The sequence below is a fragment of the Natator depressus genome, chromosome 11 (genome assembly GCF_965152275.1).
Source record: "Natator depressus isolate rNatDep1 chromosome 11, rNatDep2.hap1, whole genome shotgun sequence".
Lineage (NCBI taxonomy): Eukaryota > Metazoa > Chordata > Testudines > Cheloniidae > Natator > Natator depressus.
Window position 1 is genome coordinate 55,950,951 of NC_134244.1, and position 19,265 is coordinate 55,970,215.

Genomic DNA, 19,265 nt, shown 5'->3' on the forward strand with positions numbered 1-19,265 from the left:
ACTGGCTGAAGAGATTGCTGAGCCATTAGCAATTATCTTTGAGCACTGCTGGAGGACGGAAGAGATCTCACAGACCTGGAAAAGGGCAAATATAATATCTATCTATAAAATGGGGGAGAAGGACAACCCAGGGAATTATAGACCAGTCAGTTTAACTTCGGTACCCAAAAAGATGATGGAGGAAATAATCAAACAATTTGTAAGCATCTAAAAGAAAACAGGGTGATAAGTAACAGTCAACATGGATTTGTGAAGAACAAATCATGGCAAATCAACCTAATATCCTCTTTTGACAACAAGCTGGTGGATGTGGGGAAGCAGTAGATGTGATATATCTCAATATTACTAAGGCTTTTGATATTGACACACTTGACCTTCTCATAAACAAACCAGTGATATATAGCCTAGACAAATCTACTATAAGGTGGGTATATAACTGGTTGCAAAAACAAAACAGAAAGTAGTTGTCAATGGTTCACAATCAAGCTGGAAGGGCATATCGAGTGGGGTTCTGCAGGGATCTCTCCCAGGTCCAGTTCTATTCAATATTCTCATAAATTATTTGGATAACGGCACAGAGAGTACGCTTATAAAGTTTATGGACCATACCAAGCTGGGAGAGGTTGCAAGCGCCTTGGAGCACAGGATTAGAATTCAAAATGATCTGGACAAACTGGAGAAACGGTCTTAAATAAATAGGATGAAATTCACTAGGACAAATGTGAAGTACTACATTTAGGAAGGAATAGTCAATTGTACAAACACAAAATGGGAAATGACGGCCTCGGAAGGATACTGCAGAAAAGGGATCTGGCTGTTAACTGGATCACAAACTAAATGAGAGTCAACAATATAATACTGTTGCCAAAAAAAAAAAAAAAAAAAAAAGCGAACATCATTCTGGGATGTATTAAACAGGAATGATTTAAGCAAGACACGAGGAGTAATTCTTCCACTCTACTCAGCACTGATAAGGCCTCAGCTAGCGTGCCGTGTCCAGTTGTGGGCACCACACATTGGAAAAGATGTGGACAATTTGGAGAAAGTCCAGAGGAGAGCAACAAAAATGATTAAGTCTAGAAAATATGACTTATGAGGAAAGATTTTAAAAAAGGAGTTTGTTTAGTCTGGACAAAAATAGACTGAAGGGGGATATGATAAGTCTTCAAGTATATAAAAGATTGTTACAAACAAGAGGGTGATACATTGTTCTCCTTAACTACTGAGGACAGGACAAGAAGTACCGGGCTTAACTTGCAGCAAGGGAGATTTAGGTTAGACATTAGGAAAAACTTCCTAACTGTAAAGGTAGTTAAGTGTTAGAACGAATTACCGAGGCAGGTTGTGGAATCTCTGTCATTGGAGGCTTTTAAGAACAGGTTAGACAAACACCTGTCAGGGATGATCTAGATTATACTTAGTCCTGCCTCAGTGCTGGGGACTGGACTAGATGATCTATCGAGGTTCTTTCCAGTCCTACATTTCTATGATTCTGATTTGTTAGCCCTGCAACACCTTCCCTACCAGACAGCAGAGGCTTGAGTGACTGAGGTCCATCATTTCAAAGCTGGTAGAGTCCTCCTGATAGGATACAGCTATATTGGCTAATGGGAGGACTGCTGGTTATGAGGTGAAGGACCCTTGAAGAGACTTCTCTTGGCTTTTATCTGAAGCTGCTGAACCTTTTCCTAGCTGGAGGAAAGTGGCTGATAATAATAATAGGGAGAAGGGAATAGAATGATAGCGATTTTCTTAATGGATTTAATCAATGCGAGTCTCTTTCAGAGAAGATTTGAGCTAGTGAGTAATCATAGGACTTCATTCTTGAACTGATATTTGGGTATTATGCTGGTTGCTAATGACTTGATCTTTTGGAGCTATTGGCAGAGGTATAAGTTAGCACAGCATGAAAAGTTCCCTTACTGCTTTTCCTTTAGATAATTTGGGAGATGCTGTGAGAAGCACTGTGATGCAGGGGAGGGATTTAATGAGGAACACAACAGCCTCGCGGAACAAAGATGTCAGTGCATGAAAATTTAGTTGATCTGATCAGGAATCCCTGCTTCAGTGAAGTAAGTCCGGTGGAATCTCCACCCAATTCCAAACAAAAGTTACACACTTGCAGAATGAAAGGACCATTCCTCCTGGTATCTGCTATTTTTCTTTAAAAATAAAACAAAAAATAAAATGCCTGGCCCCCACCCCCAAAAAATCCTCAATATTGCCTAAGCGTTCTTCCTAGGGTTCCTTCCTTCAAGACCTGTCTGTTCCAGATTCTAGTTCCTTTTGCCAGAGAGCCACTCCCTCTTTCTTTATATTCAGGATGAAATTTAATGACCCATATCTGCCTCACTGAGACAGCAATAATTAACCTGCAGCTTGATTAAGGGTTCCAGCACCCACTAGGAGGATATGAAAACAGGAGAATCTTGCCACCCTGTTATAGTAGGATTGAATGGGTGGGAGAGACCTCTCTTCCTGTACAAACACAGAACAGTTTCCTTTTCCCCCAAACAAAAATCCATCTATTACCCAAGTGCCAAATTTAGGCTGAAACCTAGTGAATTTCTAGTATGCACTAAAGGATTAAAACCTGGTACTTGTCACCAGTGTTCCCTTTAAATTTTCCCACCCATGTGCGGAATAAATTTTGTTATGTGCACCAATATGGAGGAGATGTGTCACACATCACCTCCATATTGGTGCACACAACAAAATTCATGTGGCGGGGTGGAGCCAAAGGGGGCTCAGGGCTGGGGCAGAGGGTTGGGGTGGGAGGGTTCTGTCTGGGGGTGCGGGCTCTGGGGTAGGGCCAGGGATGGGGGCTCAGGGCTGGGGTGCAGGATGTGTGTGAGGGCTCGGTGGAGCTGGGGCTGAGAGGTTTGGGGTGCATTGGTGCTCCCTGGGGCTATGATGGAGAGGACTCCCTGCAGCAGCACCTGGGCTGGAGGGGAGAGGTACCTCTACCCTAGCTGTGGCAGATCCAGGCTGGGCTGGGTCGGGGCCAGGGGAGGGGTGCCTGTCCCCCGGCCGCGGCAGGGCTGGGTTGGGGCCAGAGTGCCTGTCCCCCAGCCGTAGCAGGTCCGGGGCCAGGCTGGGTTGGGGCCAGGGGAGGGCTGCCTGTCCTCCCAGCAGGGCCAGGCTGGGCCAGGAGAGGGGTGACACGGTAGGTCCGGGGCTTGGGGAGTGGCATCTCTCCCCAACGGAGCCCTGAGTGCCTGTGCAGTGCTTAATAGGCATCTGTGTGGCCATGCAGCTTTAGAGGGAATTTAGCTTGTCACCATGTACTTTGATCCCTTCCCCACAGACTGAATTAGGAAGAAATGAAATGGCATTTTTCATTTAACATTTTTTTCTTTAGCTTCTCCAAAGGGAGTTTGCTTACCTCTGGGGGAAAGATTCATGCAGAAAGTAAAAGTGAAATTATCCTTCTGATTAAGGCTTTCTTCCTTCGTTATTTGAAATATCTTTTGGCTGACCTTTCCAGATTGTACTTTGGATGTTGTAACCAAGAATCTTTGATTGGCTTCATTTTTATATTCTTTTCATTCATGTATCTCTCATCCTCTTCACCTTTGTCAGTATCTCGTTCAGAAGCAGTGCAGAACTGGAAGAGGCATGTTATATAGATAGTTCATTCAGACCAACACAAGTACATTCTTTTTCTACCCTGTGTGTGTTTAAACTAGGGGCCTGAGTTTTTAGACACAAAAACATATATGGTATTGCACATAATTTGTGTGTACAATTGCCACATCATTCAGATTACGAGTACAGCTACCCAGGATGCATGTGCAATCCCAGCCATTGCATGGATGAGGGAGAGGTACAATTGTATGCTTTCCTCTTTAAAAAAAAAAAAAAAAGTAGTAGTCTTGCCTGTGATTAACAGGAAGGAAGGATGTGCTCGACAGTGACCCTGCTGAAAGGTTAGATCCATCAGTAAAAGTGTTATCAGATAGAGCAGCATGTTTATGGAAATCTTTCATATTTGTTCCATATTCAGTTACCTAAGCAAGCCACTTTAATTAAGAAGGTGACATTTTGATTTACAACCATATAGTTTCATGGCTTTGTTTTGATTTTGCTCTGCCTTAGATTCCAGAAACTGCATCATTTCCCAGCTCAGTGAAGAAGCAAAAGTAAGTTGTAAACAATGGTTGGAGGGGGAAAGAGTTGATTTTTCTCCTTTTTCTAATGTAAGAAGCAAAATACCACTGTACCTCAGTCCTGACCTGCAGGCCCTCTGTTAATCCTCTCATGTACAGGGACTGTTATATGGGTGAGATTGGATAGTGCCTTTTTTATGTGAACAAATGCTACCCAGAGACTCAAAGCTAAATAAAATTAAGGCCACTTTAATTCTGAATAAGAACGTCTCCACAGGGGCTTAATGTGGTTCAACTAATCCATTTTAAATTCACACTTTTTAGTTAGTTCAGATAAATTTTTCTCAGTTCCCTGTGTAAGATAAGCCCTTAAAGGCTACTAAACAGTTAGCAAAACAGGGATTAATGTCACAAGTTATGTGCCTAATCTAGGTTTGTCTTTGTTTTTTGGAGGTATTTGCTAAATGGGGAAGGGCTCCTATAAGAGTCCAGAGTTGAATGCAAAATTCCAAGTGTGGCTGCAACAGGATCATAGAAAGAGGCTATTTACTTTCTAATCCATTTATTATTTATTTTGTGTATTGCGGTAGTGTGTAGGAGCCTGAGTGATGTAACGAGACCTCCTTGTGCTTGGCACTGTACAAATACAACAGATAGTCACTGCCCCCTGTGAGCTTACAGTCTTTATGCGGTCTGTGTATATGCAGCCCAAAGCTGTGCTTGAAAGCAAAAAGGTTTTAGTGAAGTCAAGGCTTGGTATATACAAGCAGTGCTGCAGCAATGGTGATAGATGAGCCGATGTAGGATTTGTGGCAGGAGGAGTGTTTAGGGTCAAGAATGGTGCCAAGATCACTGACAGTAAAGACAAATAGGTGTTTTGAGTTGATATGAGGTTGTGCTTGGCTATCCAAATAAAGAAAAGACACATGCAGAAAAGGCTAACTGGAGTCTCATAATCTTGGCATCATTGGCAAAGGAAGTTTATATTAATGGAGCCCAGGCTGACATCTGCAGGTGCTCTGGTAGCACTGGCACAGGCTAACCAGCTCTGTTAAACGAAAGGCGAGAGACAAATGTGAAATGCCCTGAAATTCTTGGCTGGATGATGAAATACACTGGGTCTGTTTTAACCTTTTCTCAGGGAGAAATTCTGTTTGATTCTTCCCTTTAGAATGCACAGCTGTCTTTCAGCAAAGAACACGAGGAAAATGTGCAGCTGCGATCTGAAATAACAGCTCTGCGAGAGACAGCAGAAAAAGTACAGGTAATGAAAGTAGCATCTCTTGCCGTACCACGGAGCTAAGATATGGGGGCAGGATCTACAATGACTCATTGAGTGTGATGCTCACATCTTGGTATGCCTCCCTGGTCTGGGGTAAAGCTACACAATGAAAGCTGCACAGTCTGCTTGCTGAGCTGGTGACAATGAAGAGGCTTCAGATACAAATGTTAAATATGATGACTTAGTTTCTTGATATCGTAATTTGAAATCCCAAAACATTCGCTTTAGTTTATGATCTCTGATTTAGCTACGATTCTAACATAGGCTTCCATTCTTGTGGCTGCTTTTATGGATATACTTAGACTTCTAAGAAGGTGCAATTTCTACATATTGAAAAGGTATATTAGGGCTGTTGGCCCTAATATAACTCATCTCCAACATAAGGGCTGAACATAATTGTGGATTCTCTATTACTTGAAGACTTTAAATCAAGACTGGATAGCTTTCTAAAAGAGATGTGATAGCTCAAACAGAACTTATTGGGTTGATGCAAGATTTACTGGATGTGTTGTTATGGCCTGTGTTAGGCTGGAGTCAAGATGATTATAATGATCCCTGCTGGCCTTAGAATCTATAAAAGACACTTAATTGCTGCTTTAGTAAAAACAAGATGTGCTGCAAAACGTTTGGAGTTTTTGGCTATCTAATGCTCTCCTTCGCTTCCATCCTGTACAACAGTTTTTCTGTTTAGCAGCAGCTCTTCAGTGAAGTGAATGGATCTTTCCAGTGTTAGAGTTTTGGCATTTCTGCAGCATTGCTGTAGTGTAAATTGTAAAGAGATGTCCCTTACAAAAAAGCATTCTGTAATGATTTTATCACGGAGCTGAGAATAGTACCTAGATCTCCTGATTTCCAGTCCTGTATTTTTGTCACAAGGCCATCTTTCACTTCCTGGAGAAAGGCAAAGGGCAACTTGCATCCAGACAGTCCAGAAGTGTTTGGTTCTAGACAATTTATTTTTTAAACTATAGAATGGAATCTGGTCCTTTGTTCTTGCCCTGCGCTACTTCAAATATTAAGTGTCATTGAGTGAATCAGGATAGAGCTTCAGTACCATTAGCTTTGCTGATACTGGTTTGTGCGAGTCTTACAGAATTTTTACAGCAGCACACTTTGTGACCCTTCCACTGAAAACTGGTGTTATCTGAACACTTTTCTCTGTGGACCAGGTTATAGCAAAGAATCATAGAATCATAGAATATCAGGGTTGGAAGGGACCTCAGGAGGTCATCTAGTCCAACCCCCTGCTCAAAGCAGGACCAATCCCCAATCAAATCATCCCAGCCAGGGCTTTGTCAAGCCTGACCTTAAAAACTTTGAAGGTCAGACTGACCTTCAAAACTGCAAGATGATGGGGGTAGAGGAAAGAGAAAAGAAATTGATAGGTTTGTAAGTGTTTTTATTTCTACTATAGAAAGTTTGAAATAAAACGTGTGTGTTTTCCCCTCTGTAGGCCATTAATGACCAGTTGAACCAACAGTGCTCAGAACTGAGTGCTACGCTTCGAAGAGTTTCCATGGAGAATGCTAAACTCATTTCAGATCATCAGGCCATGCTTAAGGTATGCAGTTCACAATTAGGCAAGTAAAATAGCCACTGGGAAGTATCTGTGGCTCAGAGACCAGGAAGACTAGATGAGGGGGAAAGCTAAATAAACCAGTAGCCTACATGAATCCAGTAAAATATTTTATGGATTAAGACTCCGAATTCTAGTCAGCTTGACATAGTTGATTTTGAACACTTGGTATCAAACCCCAATAAAATGTAAAACCATGTTATCTTATAATTCTCCGTCCTCCTCCTGCTTAAATGATAGGTAATATCCTTGATAAAATGAAAATTAATGGGAAGGTAGAATCAGTGCACAGTTTGGTACCCAAGAGTGTGTTTAATTGACTAGATCCAGTCTTTCACCAGGTCACTTATTCTAATACGTATCACCTTCTGGAATTTATTCTGTCTTCTCTGGAGAAAAGAAGAATATTTCTCTTATACTTTCCTTCCTCCACACAATTCCTGCCTTCTCTTCAGTGCAGAACTAGCCCCTGCTCATTCTGGCATCTTTAACTATTTTTCTGTCAGCCAGTTGGTGTCATCAGAGAATGGCACAAAGCATTCTTCCCTTGGGATAGAGAATTCAAAACTTAGACTGATACCATTCTATCAGTCTATCTTCTGGAACTTTACTGATTTCTCAAAGATTAAGGACTTCACTATTTTGGTTTGATGTGTCTAGCAACTATTTATTTAAGAGAGACATTATCAGATTGATGATTTTTTTAATTGACTAAAGAAATTCCAGTTTATGGATGGATACCCTCTAAATCGCAAGTACAGATTTTTAAATTAAAAAAAAAAGTGTTTATGCTCTCTTGCATTACTTACAAGGGTATTTTGGGCAGGCCGAAAAACACCACCAAATATTTACATTATTTAATATTTTTATGAATGACCTGGAAGAAAACAGAAAATCATTGCTGATAAAGATTGCTGATGACACAGAGAGTGGGGGAGTGGTAAATAACACAGGCTAAACAGGGCACAAGCGGACAATGTGTTTCCATACACCCAAATGCAAGGTCTTCTAAGAACAAAATAAAGTCATAGTTACAGGATGGGGGACTGTAACCTGTAAAGCAATGACTCTGAAAGAGATGTGGGGGTCGTGGTGGCTAATAAGCTGAACATCAGCTCCTGGTGTAATGCTAGGGCCATGCGCTCATGCAATCCTTGGATGTATAAACAGGGGAATATCAAGCAGGAATAGAGAGTTATACTACCTCCGTATTTGGCACCGGTGCAGTTTCTACAGGAATACCGTGTCCAATTCTAGTGTCCACATTTCAAGAAAGATGTTGAAAAACTGGAGTGAGTTGTGTTATAATATCCAGTACTAAGAGAGGATACAGAAATCTCCGAACTGACCAGGAGAGAGAGAACTTTGGTTTAAATAGCAGCTTTGTGCCTTCTACCAGTCTTCTTTTGCTGTAGCCTTTGTATAATCTGAATTTTCACACTGACATTTCCTTTCCATCTTTAGGCAGAACAGGAGAGGATGACTCAGAAACTGCTGGAACAAGACTTGTTGCTGGATGCTGCCCGTGCCAACATTATAGGAGAGCTGCAAAGCATGCGGAACGAAAAAGCCCAACTTCAAAAAGAGCTGTGAGTGAGGAATATTCTAAATCTTTATCGTTTGATCTTTTCTCCGTTGCATACTAGCCGTCTTTGGTGTGTCCTGGTCCCTGTATCTCTCCAAGCCTCCTACAGGTTCTACTTATTTTCTGCTGGCTGACACTTAATCGGGACTTTTGAACACAGTAAAACAGGCACCAATAAGCATGTCTAGTATATAATATAAAATCCATTTTCTGTTCATGACATCTAAGATTGTGAGGTATAGAACTCCAACTCAGCTGTTTCCTGTATTACTTACACAGGGAGGCCTTGCACACGGAGCATTCTGGCTGCAGACAAAAAGCATGCCTAGCTGAGCAGACGACAACCACACAGAAGGTGCTCCTGGAGTCTACTATTGCTAGACTACGAGGTGAACTGGAGACAGCACTGAAGGAGAGAGGATCTCTACTGTTGGAGAAGGAGAGTCTTCAGCAAGAAGTACAACAGATATTTTCCTGTCTCTTACTTTTATTTTAAAGGTGTATCATAGTAGAAGACATTTGCATCTGCTTTGCTAAAATTCCCATCCTCCCCAGTGTTGGTCCCATGGTGAAGTAGTATAGTCTGCAAATGTGGAAAGATGGGTTGGAACATAATAGCTGGCCTCCTCCCATTCTGATTCTTTGGTGTCATTGCAGACAGCATTGGTGCTATGTCTAGTGGATGAACATAAGAGAGTAGATTGCAATGTAACAGTTATGATGTTGCCTTGCCCTGTCAGGGAAGGGAAATGAGGAAAGTGCCCTGCATGTGTAGTAAGGAAGAGAAAGAGGATGGGAGGGATCCACTGTATACAGTTGTTTCTAATTTCAGGGTTGGTCTGTGATCCTTCTGTCTGAGATGAAGTGCTACATCTCTCTGTTGGAAGTATTAATGGATCTCTAGGGTGGATCTAGTAGAGTCCCTTTTTGGCTGATTTTAAAAGTGACTTTATTTTAATTCCTTATCGCAGATGAAGAAAGCAGTAAGTGACATAACACAGGAGAGGAACAAACTGGAAGTGGAACTAACTGGGAACAAGGTACTACCAAGTACGCATGACTTCGCTCTGACTTCTGATTCTATCCATTCTTTTGGGTTGGTATCCAAAGTACAAACAGTTTTATCTTAACTGAACCTGTGACAGGGAGGTGAGAGTTTTCTCTAGTACTGATGTTAGTGATGCCAGATGGACTGGAAGGGAGACCTGAATCTTTGGGCTGGACTCCAAGATTGCATCTGCTTTAGCAAACTTTACAGCCATAATTTACCATTGGTGCAGCCCTTTTGACTATATCAATGATTGTAGCTGGGGTGAGACAGAACTCAGTTGTTTTTACAGCTATATCATCTGTGATTAGACTCAGATCTACACTACAGCTTCCACCATTGCTGGAGGTTGGTGGTCACATGAGACTCTCGCTGTTCCTTAGTAGTTGAATGAATCACCTCAACAGCATTTTCAGCCCCCACTGAATTTTGAGGTCATATGTACTTATTTTCTGTGTAGCTCTCTCAAACCTGCATTTTAAATGTTGGATCTGTAATGTATACTTGAGTGTGTTTGCAGCATAGTTACTGCTGAGCTTATCTGACAGGTTAACTTCTTGGGGAAGGCTGAATCACTAGTGCTGAAGGGAAGGTAAAAGCAAGTAGCTCTGGGTATGAGGACCTGTGAATAATTCACACACTTGGGGTTGAAATTTGGTCCATTGATTTGTATTGTATCCAAGACACTTAAAAGACATGATTGGAACTGGATTTTTTCTTGTTTTGAAGCTAGAAATGGGTGCTATGAGATCCACACTGCAGAATCTGGAGAAGGAGAACAAGAGGCTAATGGATCGCTTGGCAGCACTGGAACACCAGCAGGTAACCTGAGTTTTCAGTCAGCTTTTGTTGGCCTGTGTACGCACGCCTTCAGTTTGTTCTAAAATAGGTAGGTAACCCTAGTGTTCTGACTAGCGAGCGACTGTTCCAGGAGTCAAACTGCAATCTGAACTAGTTATCCTGATCACATGATATTTCTGTGCCTAGTTTCCAAACTAATGGAATGTGAGAGAGGGGAGACAAAAGAATAAAATAACGGCTACATGTTAATTTTGTTTTCAAGTTTCCATTTGAATGTGTTAAAGGGTGAAAAGTATTCATGCTGTGTGGGAGGGATTTATGAGTAGCTGAAGGGACCACTTATGCTATGGGTTACACTTGGAGTTAGGGGTGTGATTCCAAACTTGTGTTGATGTACCTTTGCTAGCTCTCCTCGAGCTAGAGTGCTAAAAATAGCCATGTAGCTGGGGTAGCACGGGCAGTGACTCCAACTAGTCACCCCGAGTATGTACCCATGGGGTCCTGAAGTACAACTATATCAGGGATTTTCCCATGAGTGTTCTGTTCCATTATGTAGTGTAAGTGGGACTTTAGCCTATATACACTATAAGATAGATGATAGCTGACTTGTATCTGGCTAACACTTCTGTTGGTACTTTGAGATGTCATTTCTCCTGTCCTTTTCCTATCCTCTCTCACTATTGCTCTAGCACTGAAACGTGACCAGTGCTAGAAACAGTGGAAGTGTTAGTGGAGACCAGCTGCAGAGTTTTTACCACTGTGTCCTCCAACTGTACTGAGCAGGTCCAGATCTCATGGTAGTAAAAACTGTCTACTCTAGTTGTGTCAACGTGAGACTTTCAGAAAACTTCATTGTAAATAGGTCCTCAAATCAGGAAGCTAGAGAAAATTCAGCTCAAACAGCTTCTGAATGTCTGTCATGTGGTGATCAAAATTATTTATAAGAAAGTTAAGTTCTTTAAAGTTAGAATATAAAAAGTGACAGTTTATTTACCATCTCCTCTCCACACACAAAATTAGCTTCACAATAGTTAGTCACCCATTATAGGGGTATGAATCAACAGAATGTTCTGAAGCTTAAAAATAGTTCATCTCCATAATTTTCCCATTCTGTGTTCCTTCTGGTACCTTCTCTCACTCTGAAACATTTTTTCCCCTAATCCCCTTGCCTCCCCCACTCTCTCTCCTTTGCCAATTCCTTTTCTTCTCCTTTCCCTCTTGCCAGAGGACAGGTTCTTCTGCCATTCACTTTCTTGCTGCCTGTGCTTGAGGTTAGGCTCTGTGATCCAGGGATTGGTCTAGATGGTTGAGAACCAGTGTATGCCGGCTTCTTCCTATAGGCTGAGGTGGCTTAGTACCAAGGTGGTACAACTACATTTTTCTGCTGCTCTGTTGTTTCACTTGGTGAGACCTCTTGTTCATTTTTAAATGAAAATCTGGACAAAACAGGAGGACAAAGGTAATGCTAAAACTTGAAGGGGAAAAGGGCTAAACCTCCGGGAGAAACAAGATGCTGAAGCCCAAGTCCATTTTGGCTTGTTTTTCCTAGGAGAGGGTGACTTCTGCTCTTGTTTTCCCAGTATGCTCAACAGCAGGTCGAACAGGTTCTAGCAGAGCTGACTGACAGTAAAAATAAACTGGCCTACGACAAAGGAAAGCTTCAGGTACCTGATTTTTGCCTTTATATAAGTTTGTTCAGAAATCCTTCTACCCAGCTGATCCAGGATTATTTAACCACATCTTCACTATTACAGTTGGAAGGAAGTTCTTGTATTTCCTTCTGCAGATGTCATTTGTGCAACAGCTGCCAGATATTTTTAAGTAGTTTGGGATTTAAAACTGTCTTTGATCCTAGTCAGACCATTTATTGCCTTTAGGTAAAAGACTGGGTTGAGATGCCTCACTTATTAGAGCTATAGGATTCCGGGTAAACAAGTCATAGGATGTTTGAAAATCATTGAGTAACGAGGAAGGAAAGGGGGGCATTCTAAAGCAACATGCATGTTTAGAAACCCTCAAAGAGAGCTTGGGAGTTTGGAGTGTCTTGGATAAGCAGATTATTCCGAGGAGTAAAATAAGAAGGGACCAGACAGCATGGTTATAAATATATAAATAAAATTGAAGTAAGTGCACAATAGAAGGGGATGGTGAAAGCGAGATACTTTCATTTCTGAGTTGCGGATGGGTGCCTTAGAATTTGGGAAAGGGGTGCATGGATTTTGGTGTGCTTGTGAAAAAAACAGCATAGAAGGGGCCAGTGGAGAGAATGGTGGCTATTTACATGGTGAGACAGCTGCATGTCTGTGTAGTGTCGCTGCATGTGGTTATTATTATTATTATTATTATTATTAGTGAATGCACAAGTGGTACAATAAAGATGGGAAAAGGTTTAAAAATATAACATAGGGAAGTAAGAGATGAAAAACAAAAAATGTTAGAAGTGTCAAAAGGGCTTAGGTAGGCATTACACATGCTTTAGTCATTGTAGCTTCGGGGGCAGCCTTGTGGAGGCTTTAAAGTCCTGATAGACCAGCACGAGATGAGCAGCTATTCATAGGTGTACAGTTTTCTCAGCCTCACTGCAGCTACACAGAGGGCTGTTCCTGAGTCCGCAGGGGTGGTCATTTGCTGCACACCACATCTGAAACGGTTGAGTTTGCACCAGAGACAGCATGGCAACTCGAGGCCAGGAGTCTCTTGTGAAGCGCTGAGTGATGAGGGAGGAGTTTCTTACAGGGGGAGCAGCTTGTTCCCATTCTGCTCACCAGAATGTGATGAGATGGTCGGTAACAAAGTCCATATTGGTCTTTTATTGATGAGTTGGTGGCAAAACACCTCCTATATATCTTTGAAAAGTGGCAGTTGTAGTATCTCCTGGATTGTGTCAAGGAGGTTCTTTCCTGCAACAGAAGGCCTGATGTTAGGAGACTGGTAGCCACTTATGTTTTGTGCTCTCATCGTTCCTGTTGTTAGTCTCATTGTTAGATTCAATTGTACATCAACTAGCTTTGTGTGGGGAGAGTTTTTGGCCACACAGGAGCACACTAGTCTCTAAGTAGCAAAGAGCTATCGCCAAGCTGTGCGGTGTTTGCGCATTAGCTCCCCAAGCTGAGCCTGCAAGCTTATTGAAGAAGCCATTTCTTTTCTTAATCTTCTGAGCTACCTTGGAGAGGTAAATGTGTGAGCTAGAATTACTCGTAAATATACTGATGATAGTCATAGGTGAGGGGACAAGACATTATACTGAGCTTTATATTAAAATGATTCATCCTGTTTTAATTTTGCCTGTATGTGAAGATAAAGTGACTCTCTTGCTGCTCCTCATATTCTGAGACTTTGCTCAGTGTTAATTTCTTTTAGTTTTACAAACTCTCTCTCTCTCTCTGCTTCTCTGGCTGTCTCAAGCTCATTCCTTCTCTTCACTTACTAAATAGGTGCAGTGAGATGTATGCTGATTTTGTCTCTGTTTTTTCCTTTAGACCAAAGTACAGCAGCTGGGGGAAGAAGTGCAATCTCTTGCAGATGCACGTTCAGAGAACAGCCACCTTCGCAAGCTGAATACAGCCTTAGAGACTAAATATACTCAGGTACAATCAAACTCAGAGGATTCTTCACTTCTCAGCATTGGAGTCAAACTGCTCCCCTCAAGAACATCAATAGCTTAATACTAACTTTTATTATTATAAATTATAGGTGAATATAGAACTTGGCTCTGTCAAGATTAACATGCAAAGGATGGAAGCTCAGCTGAAGCAGGTACCAAAACAACAAGGCTGTTTTCCAGCAAATGTAATGTGTGTGTTTAGGGCTAGAACTTGCTAAATCGGTGGGATTGTAGGAATTTTCATGTCTGTCTATTCCTGGCTCGCAGTAGAGAGTATACATTGGCACAGGTTATTTGGTTGCTTTTCTGGGAGGGGAAAAGGAAGAAGGCTGTGAATGTTCAGCCTAATCTGATCTAGATCACTTATTCAGTCTTGTTAGGAACAGCACAAAGGGGTTATGTTGCACTGGGCAGAGGTACCGAGCTTGCAGGTTTTATTTGGTGCACTAGGCCATGTTTTCTGCTAGTCTCGTTTGGGTGTCTGAGAAGAAACAGAAGTCTGAGAGTGCCAATTTAATATTGCAAATTAGTTCTTGGTCAGAAAAGGAAATCCTTTAGATTCTTAAAGAAAATTACAGTTTACAGTAACTGCCTTAAAGTGTGTTCTGTTGGGCTGGAGAGCTCCTAAAGGGGTGAAGGAAAATGCTTAAGTTGCAGGATATGCAAATTTATAAGTTCTGTCTGGTAACCAACAGATAGTATGTGCCATGCTAGCTTGCACTACACATTAGAGAGGCAGGATGCAGTAGTGATTAGGATGGGATCCTGTAGCGCAGTAGGCCTTGGTTCAATTCCCTGCCCTACCACTTACCTCCCATGGGCAAATAAGTCATCTAGCTGTCATACCTATAACACTGCCCTACCTCACAGGGATGTCAGGGGGGATAAATACTGGAGCTGCGCAGAAAAGTGTTTACTTGTCAAACAAACATTTTCCCATCCTGAACTGGGATGACTATCTCAAATTTTCATAAACCAAAAATCCAACAACAAAAATTTGGTTTGGGGCACTCAAAATGTTTAGAAAATCAAAAGTTGTTTTGAACCTGAAAACCAGAATTTTCCATTTTTTTTCTAAAACTGATTTGAAAAATTCATCTAACTTAACCCTTTCCTGCAAAAAGTCTCACTTTTGATAAATTTGAATTTTTTGACAAATATTTCATCAAGCAATTCCCAAATAGCTCTAACAGATACTTTAAAGATTGTGAGACAGTCTGACACTGTGGTTATGGAAGCCATAGATCCACACCAAAATCCACTATCCGAATGCCCTCAAACTTTGGGAAAGCAATTTACAAAGATAACTTAATATTATCTTCATTCTACAGATAGGGGAAAAATGGAGACACAGAAAGGTCTCACAGCAAGAGATTGGCAGAGTCATGAATAGAACCCTTAGAATGTTCTGCCTCACATGACGCAAGATTAAGTTCCAGATGGTGAGCTGTTACATTCTGCTCGGTGAGGTCACAGTATATAGTATGATAAGAAGGGGAAAGGCATAGCGACCTTGCATATAGTTCTAATGCTGTACTGGTGAAAAGTGATGTCTCAGTGCTACTAAGATATGAAAGGAAACCACACTGATTTAGCTTCCCTGGATAAGTTGCTGTGGAAAATTTAGTCTTGCAAAGTATTAGGAAAGAAAACTGAAAAAAACCCTCAGATTAATCAGAAGTAGTAAATGATGCTTTAAAATGGCTTATAAGGGCTTTATAAAGTAATGCAGTGCAGGAATAAGATGCAGCATCTGTGAGTGTGGCCTCTGTTGTGTCTTCAGTGGGATAGACATTTTGTGGGTAGTTTGTTACCTTACTGTGCGCTCTTCTGGTTTTCTTTATTTCTTCCTCTTTCCCTCCTCCCACCCATTTCTATCTGTTTGGACTGATTGGTTTGTTTTGTAGCAACAATGCCACCAAAAAGAAGGAAATCCCCAGAGAGGCCCTGGCAGCAGAAGCCCAGTGTTCATTACATTAGGTCAGATATGGGTGGTTTGGGAGAGGGAGCTGCAGGCTTTGGATCGCATATTTCTACTGTCCATTGCCCTTCACACCGGGTTCATTTCATGCCGGATCTACATTCAAGGAAGTCTGCTTCTGAATGTGGTGACTGTCCTAGAATCTCTCTGAGGACTTTGTTAAATGCTATTAAGACCATGGAGGAAAGATTGGAGGGTAAAATAGACATCCTCACTCCAAGGCTATTGAAAGCTGAATGGTCTGCAGAACTTAGTGAAGATGATTTCCTGATGGTGAGTGAAGACTTTGAAACAAACTAGCAGGGGTGCCCAACCTACGGCCCACCAAAGCATTTCATAAGGCCCATGGCCTGTTTCAATACAATCTACTAACGGCCGATTCATTAGCATTTTATCATCCTGTGTACATCATTTTAGTTTACACAAGTGTATAAATAGATAATACTGTACATTGAAATAACCTATTCAAATACACATGAAAGCAGCTGAACTTAAAATATAAATCAATAGAGGTGACTTTAAATCTTATTAAAACATGTAGAATCTGTTTGGCCCACACAAGTTTGTGCCTAGGTTTGTGTGTCCCTCCTGTGTAATAAGGTTGGGCACCTCTGAACTAGATGATGGAAACTTAAGGGAGTTTCTGGGGCACTAATAATTAAATTGTTAGCGAAAATGAGGAAATACTGGAAAATACCAAATACGGGTGTCTTTGGGAGCTTCTTGTGTAGAAAGGTGCAGGCTCAGTTAATGAAGTCCAGTTACAAGACAAAGTTTTCAGACTGAAAGTGTTTCTGATTCTAGACTTGAGATAATGTAGTTGTGGTCCTGTCTGAACTGTTGATGTAAAAAGGCCATATGACTGATGCTATATATTTAGTTTGTTGGAAGACAATAATCAGGTTTGGTTTATAATGGGATTGGGACAAAGGAAGCCCTCTGTGTTCTAAATTTTATCTTGGTAATCCAGCTGAGAAGCTGTGAACCTGATTTACAACTGGAAGTTTCAAGGAACAGAGTAGAAACAAACTTTGAGTTACCCTGGGTGACACAAAGTAGATCACCTTTGATTTGAGAAAGCCAAGTATTTTTGTCTTAAAGTTGTTGTTTTTTTCTTGGCAAGCAGAGATTGGAGAATATTGTGTACCTGATACCCAGAGGACATCACTAAAAGTTACTATTTTTTATTCCAAAAATATAAGTGGCTTCTTCTGTTTTCCATTTTTTGGGCAATATGTCAGGAGTTTGGCTAAAATCTCTTCCTTTCTGCCATCTCTTTTTGAATTACCTATTTTGTGTTCTCTTTTAATATTAAAACAAGCAGTATACCCAGAGACTTGTTCCTATGCCTAGAGCTATAGTTATGGCTGGCAATATCCAGGGGAGTCTCATGAAATGTTAGCTATTTGTGTTTAAAGTGGCCTTTGGATTTTGCAAACAATTGACTTGTCCCTCCTTCCTCTCTATTACAAACTGTGGATTATAAGGATTGTGTTTACTGGGGATTAGCGAGCAGTGGCTCTTTTCTTGCTTAGTCTGAATTTCTTATTTCATCTGATTTTAATTTTGTCAGATGTTATATTGCAGATCTCTAACGATAATAAATGTAACAAACAGTAACATGCACTAAAATGAGAGAATGATTGATCTGCAGTGAGAAGCTGTAATGACTATGATAAAGCACCTAGGACTCTGGACAGGGTAACAAATATTTAAAAATCCATTAAACTAGAAGACTATTCTCTAAAAATAAAACCAAGGAAATAAATCCTATCAATAGATTCAGGAGAAAACACATATGCTTGTTTCACTGCTACTCATGTTTAATTTATTTAAAGCTTGGATTCTGAGGGAACTATTGGATCTTTGTTTCATAAAGTCAAAAAGAGGTTTAATGCCCCATGAAGGAAAGTACTGCAGCCCCTACTGGGGTTGGAGTTTCCAGTTCCATCTCTTTATCTCCCTCACCAAGGCCAGATGAGGGGTGGCAGTTTCTTTCTAATGCTTGTTTTGAAAAATAAAATCTCTTGTTCTAAATACCGAATCAAGGTGTCTAGATTTTAGGACATCTGGACCATTTCGCTGGTAAAGTCCCTTCACCACCTTAAATTGTAAACTATTAGAACCAATTCCTGTGATTTGGAAAACTAGAATTCACCCTCTTCCTCTGTCTCTTTGCAAAGGCACAGACCACCCTTGAATACAAAGAAGAAGAATTTTCTATGGCAATCAAGTCCCGTGATGAGGCATTGCGAGAGAGTCAGAAAATTAAGGGGCAAATGGAAGCCATGGAAGAGAGGGAGAAGCAAAAGGCAAGGATACAGGATTTTTTTTTAAAGGAGACAAATCTGCTATAGCCTGGCTCAGATTCCAGCACAGCAAATTTAAACTTCAACATAACTCTTATTAGCCGGTTGATGTCTACATGGACAACAGTGCTCCAACACTGGTTCTGGAATGTGTGTAGAATACTGACTCCTGAGTCTCAAGGTGCTGAACAATCCTGTATAATGTTTTGCAGTATTATGCTTTGAACTGATGGCCATTGATAAAGTAGGCAGTTGATGCCAGCAACATACAGGGGGTTACCAGGGGTTAATATTTACGTAGAAAGTTCTGTTTCAGCAATTGGGACCTGATTCTCCTCTTACATCAGTGTAAGTCAGGAGTTATCTTGAAATCAGTGGAGTTAACACTTACGTAAAATGGGTGTGAGGAATCCCCAATTTTATCTTTAATGTTGGGCCCTAAACCTTTGAATAAGGGTGCAAATCAGAGTCTGGCAGATGAAACATAGTCCGTGTGGACTTCATAGTGGACAATACCGCAACATGCTATTAGAGTTCATATTCCACTCTCGCTCGTTCCCTAAGCTGATGGGAACTGAACGCCACAAAGGCAGCATGTTCAACCAGTGTTGGTAAAGTTGCACGGGTTAGGGCTGGCCCTCCTTAGCCAGAATGACAGGTTCCTCTGATGATTACACCAAAGGAAGGGTGGGAAATGGAGAGGAATTCTGGAGAACTTTTCTCTTCCCGGCATACCTTCAAATACAGGCTGAAGGAGATGTTGTGATAATTGGGCCTATAAATTTACCCTAATTGTGAGGTAAACTATAAATAGTAAGTGAAAGTTCATAAGATGTCACAAATCATAACAAATGTTTATATGGGAAAAGGTACAAAAGACAGACTGAATTAGTCCATTAACCACTCCTTTTTGGAGGCCTTAAGAAAGTGACTTTAGAAAGAAAAATTGGCTACTGGCTGCCACTCTCAC

General features: G+C 41.1%; 1 protein-coding gene across 6 annotated transcripts in view; it reads left to right on the forward strand.

Moving 5' to 3' along the window:
* The window catches only part of CCDC150 (coiled-coil domain containing 150), a 44,988-nt gene that overhangs the window by 12,912 nt on the left and 12,811 nt on the right, over positions 1-19,265 (forward strand). For 4 of the 6 annotated variants that reach the window (XM_074967804.1, XM_074967807.1, XM_074967805.1 and 1 more), the window contains 11 exons: positions 4,099-4,142; positions 5,281-5,373; positions 6,845-6,952; positions 8,432-8,556; positions 8,832-9,009; positions 9,524-9,592; positions 10,330-10,422; positions 11,982-12,065; positions 13,881-13,988; positions 14,095-14,157; positions 18,170-18,298. In XM_074967804.1, the coding sequence (XP_074823905.1) occupies positions 4,099-4,142; positions 5,281-5,373; positions 6,845-6,952; positions 8,432-8,556; positions 8,832-9,009; positions 9,524-9,592; positions 10,330-10,422; positions 11,982-12,065; positions 13,881-13,988; positions 14,095-14,157; positions 18,170-18,298 (1,094 nt within the window). The remainder of the gene's footprint in view (positions 1-4,098; positions 4,143-5,280; positions 5,374-6,844; positions 6,953-8,431; positions 8,557-8,831; positions 9,010-9,523; positions 9,593-10,329; positions 10,423-11,981; positions 12,066-13,880; positions 13,989-14,094; positions 14,158-18,169; positions 18,299-19,265) is intronic. The other 2 variants (XM_074967806.1, XM_074967808.1) reach the window with 2 other exon arrangements.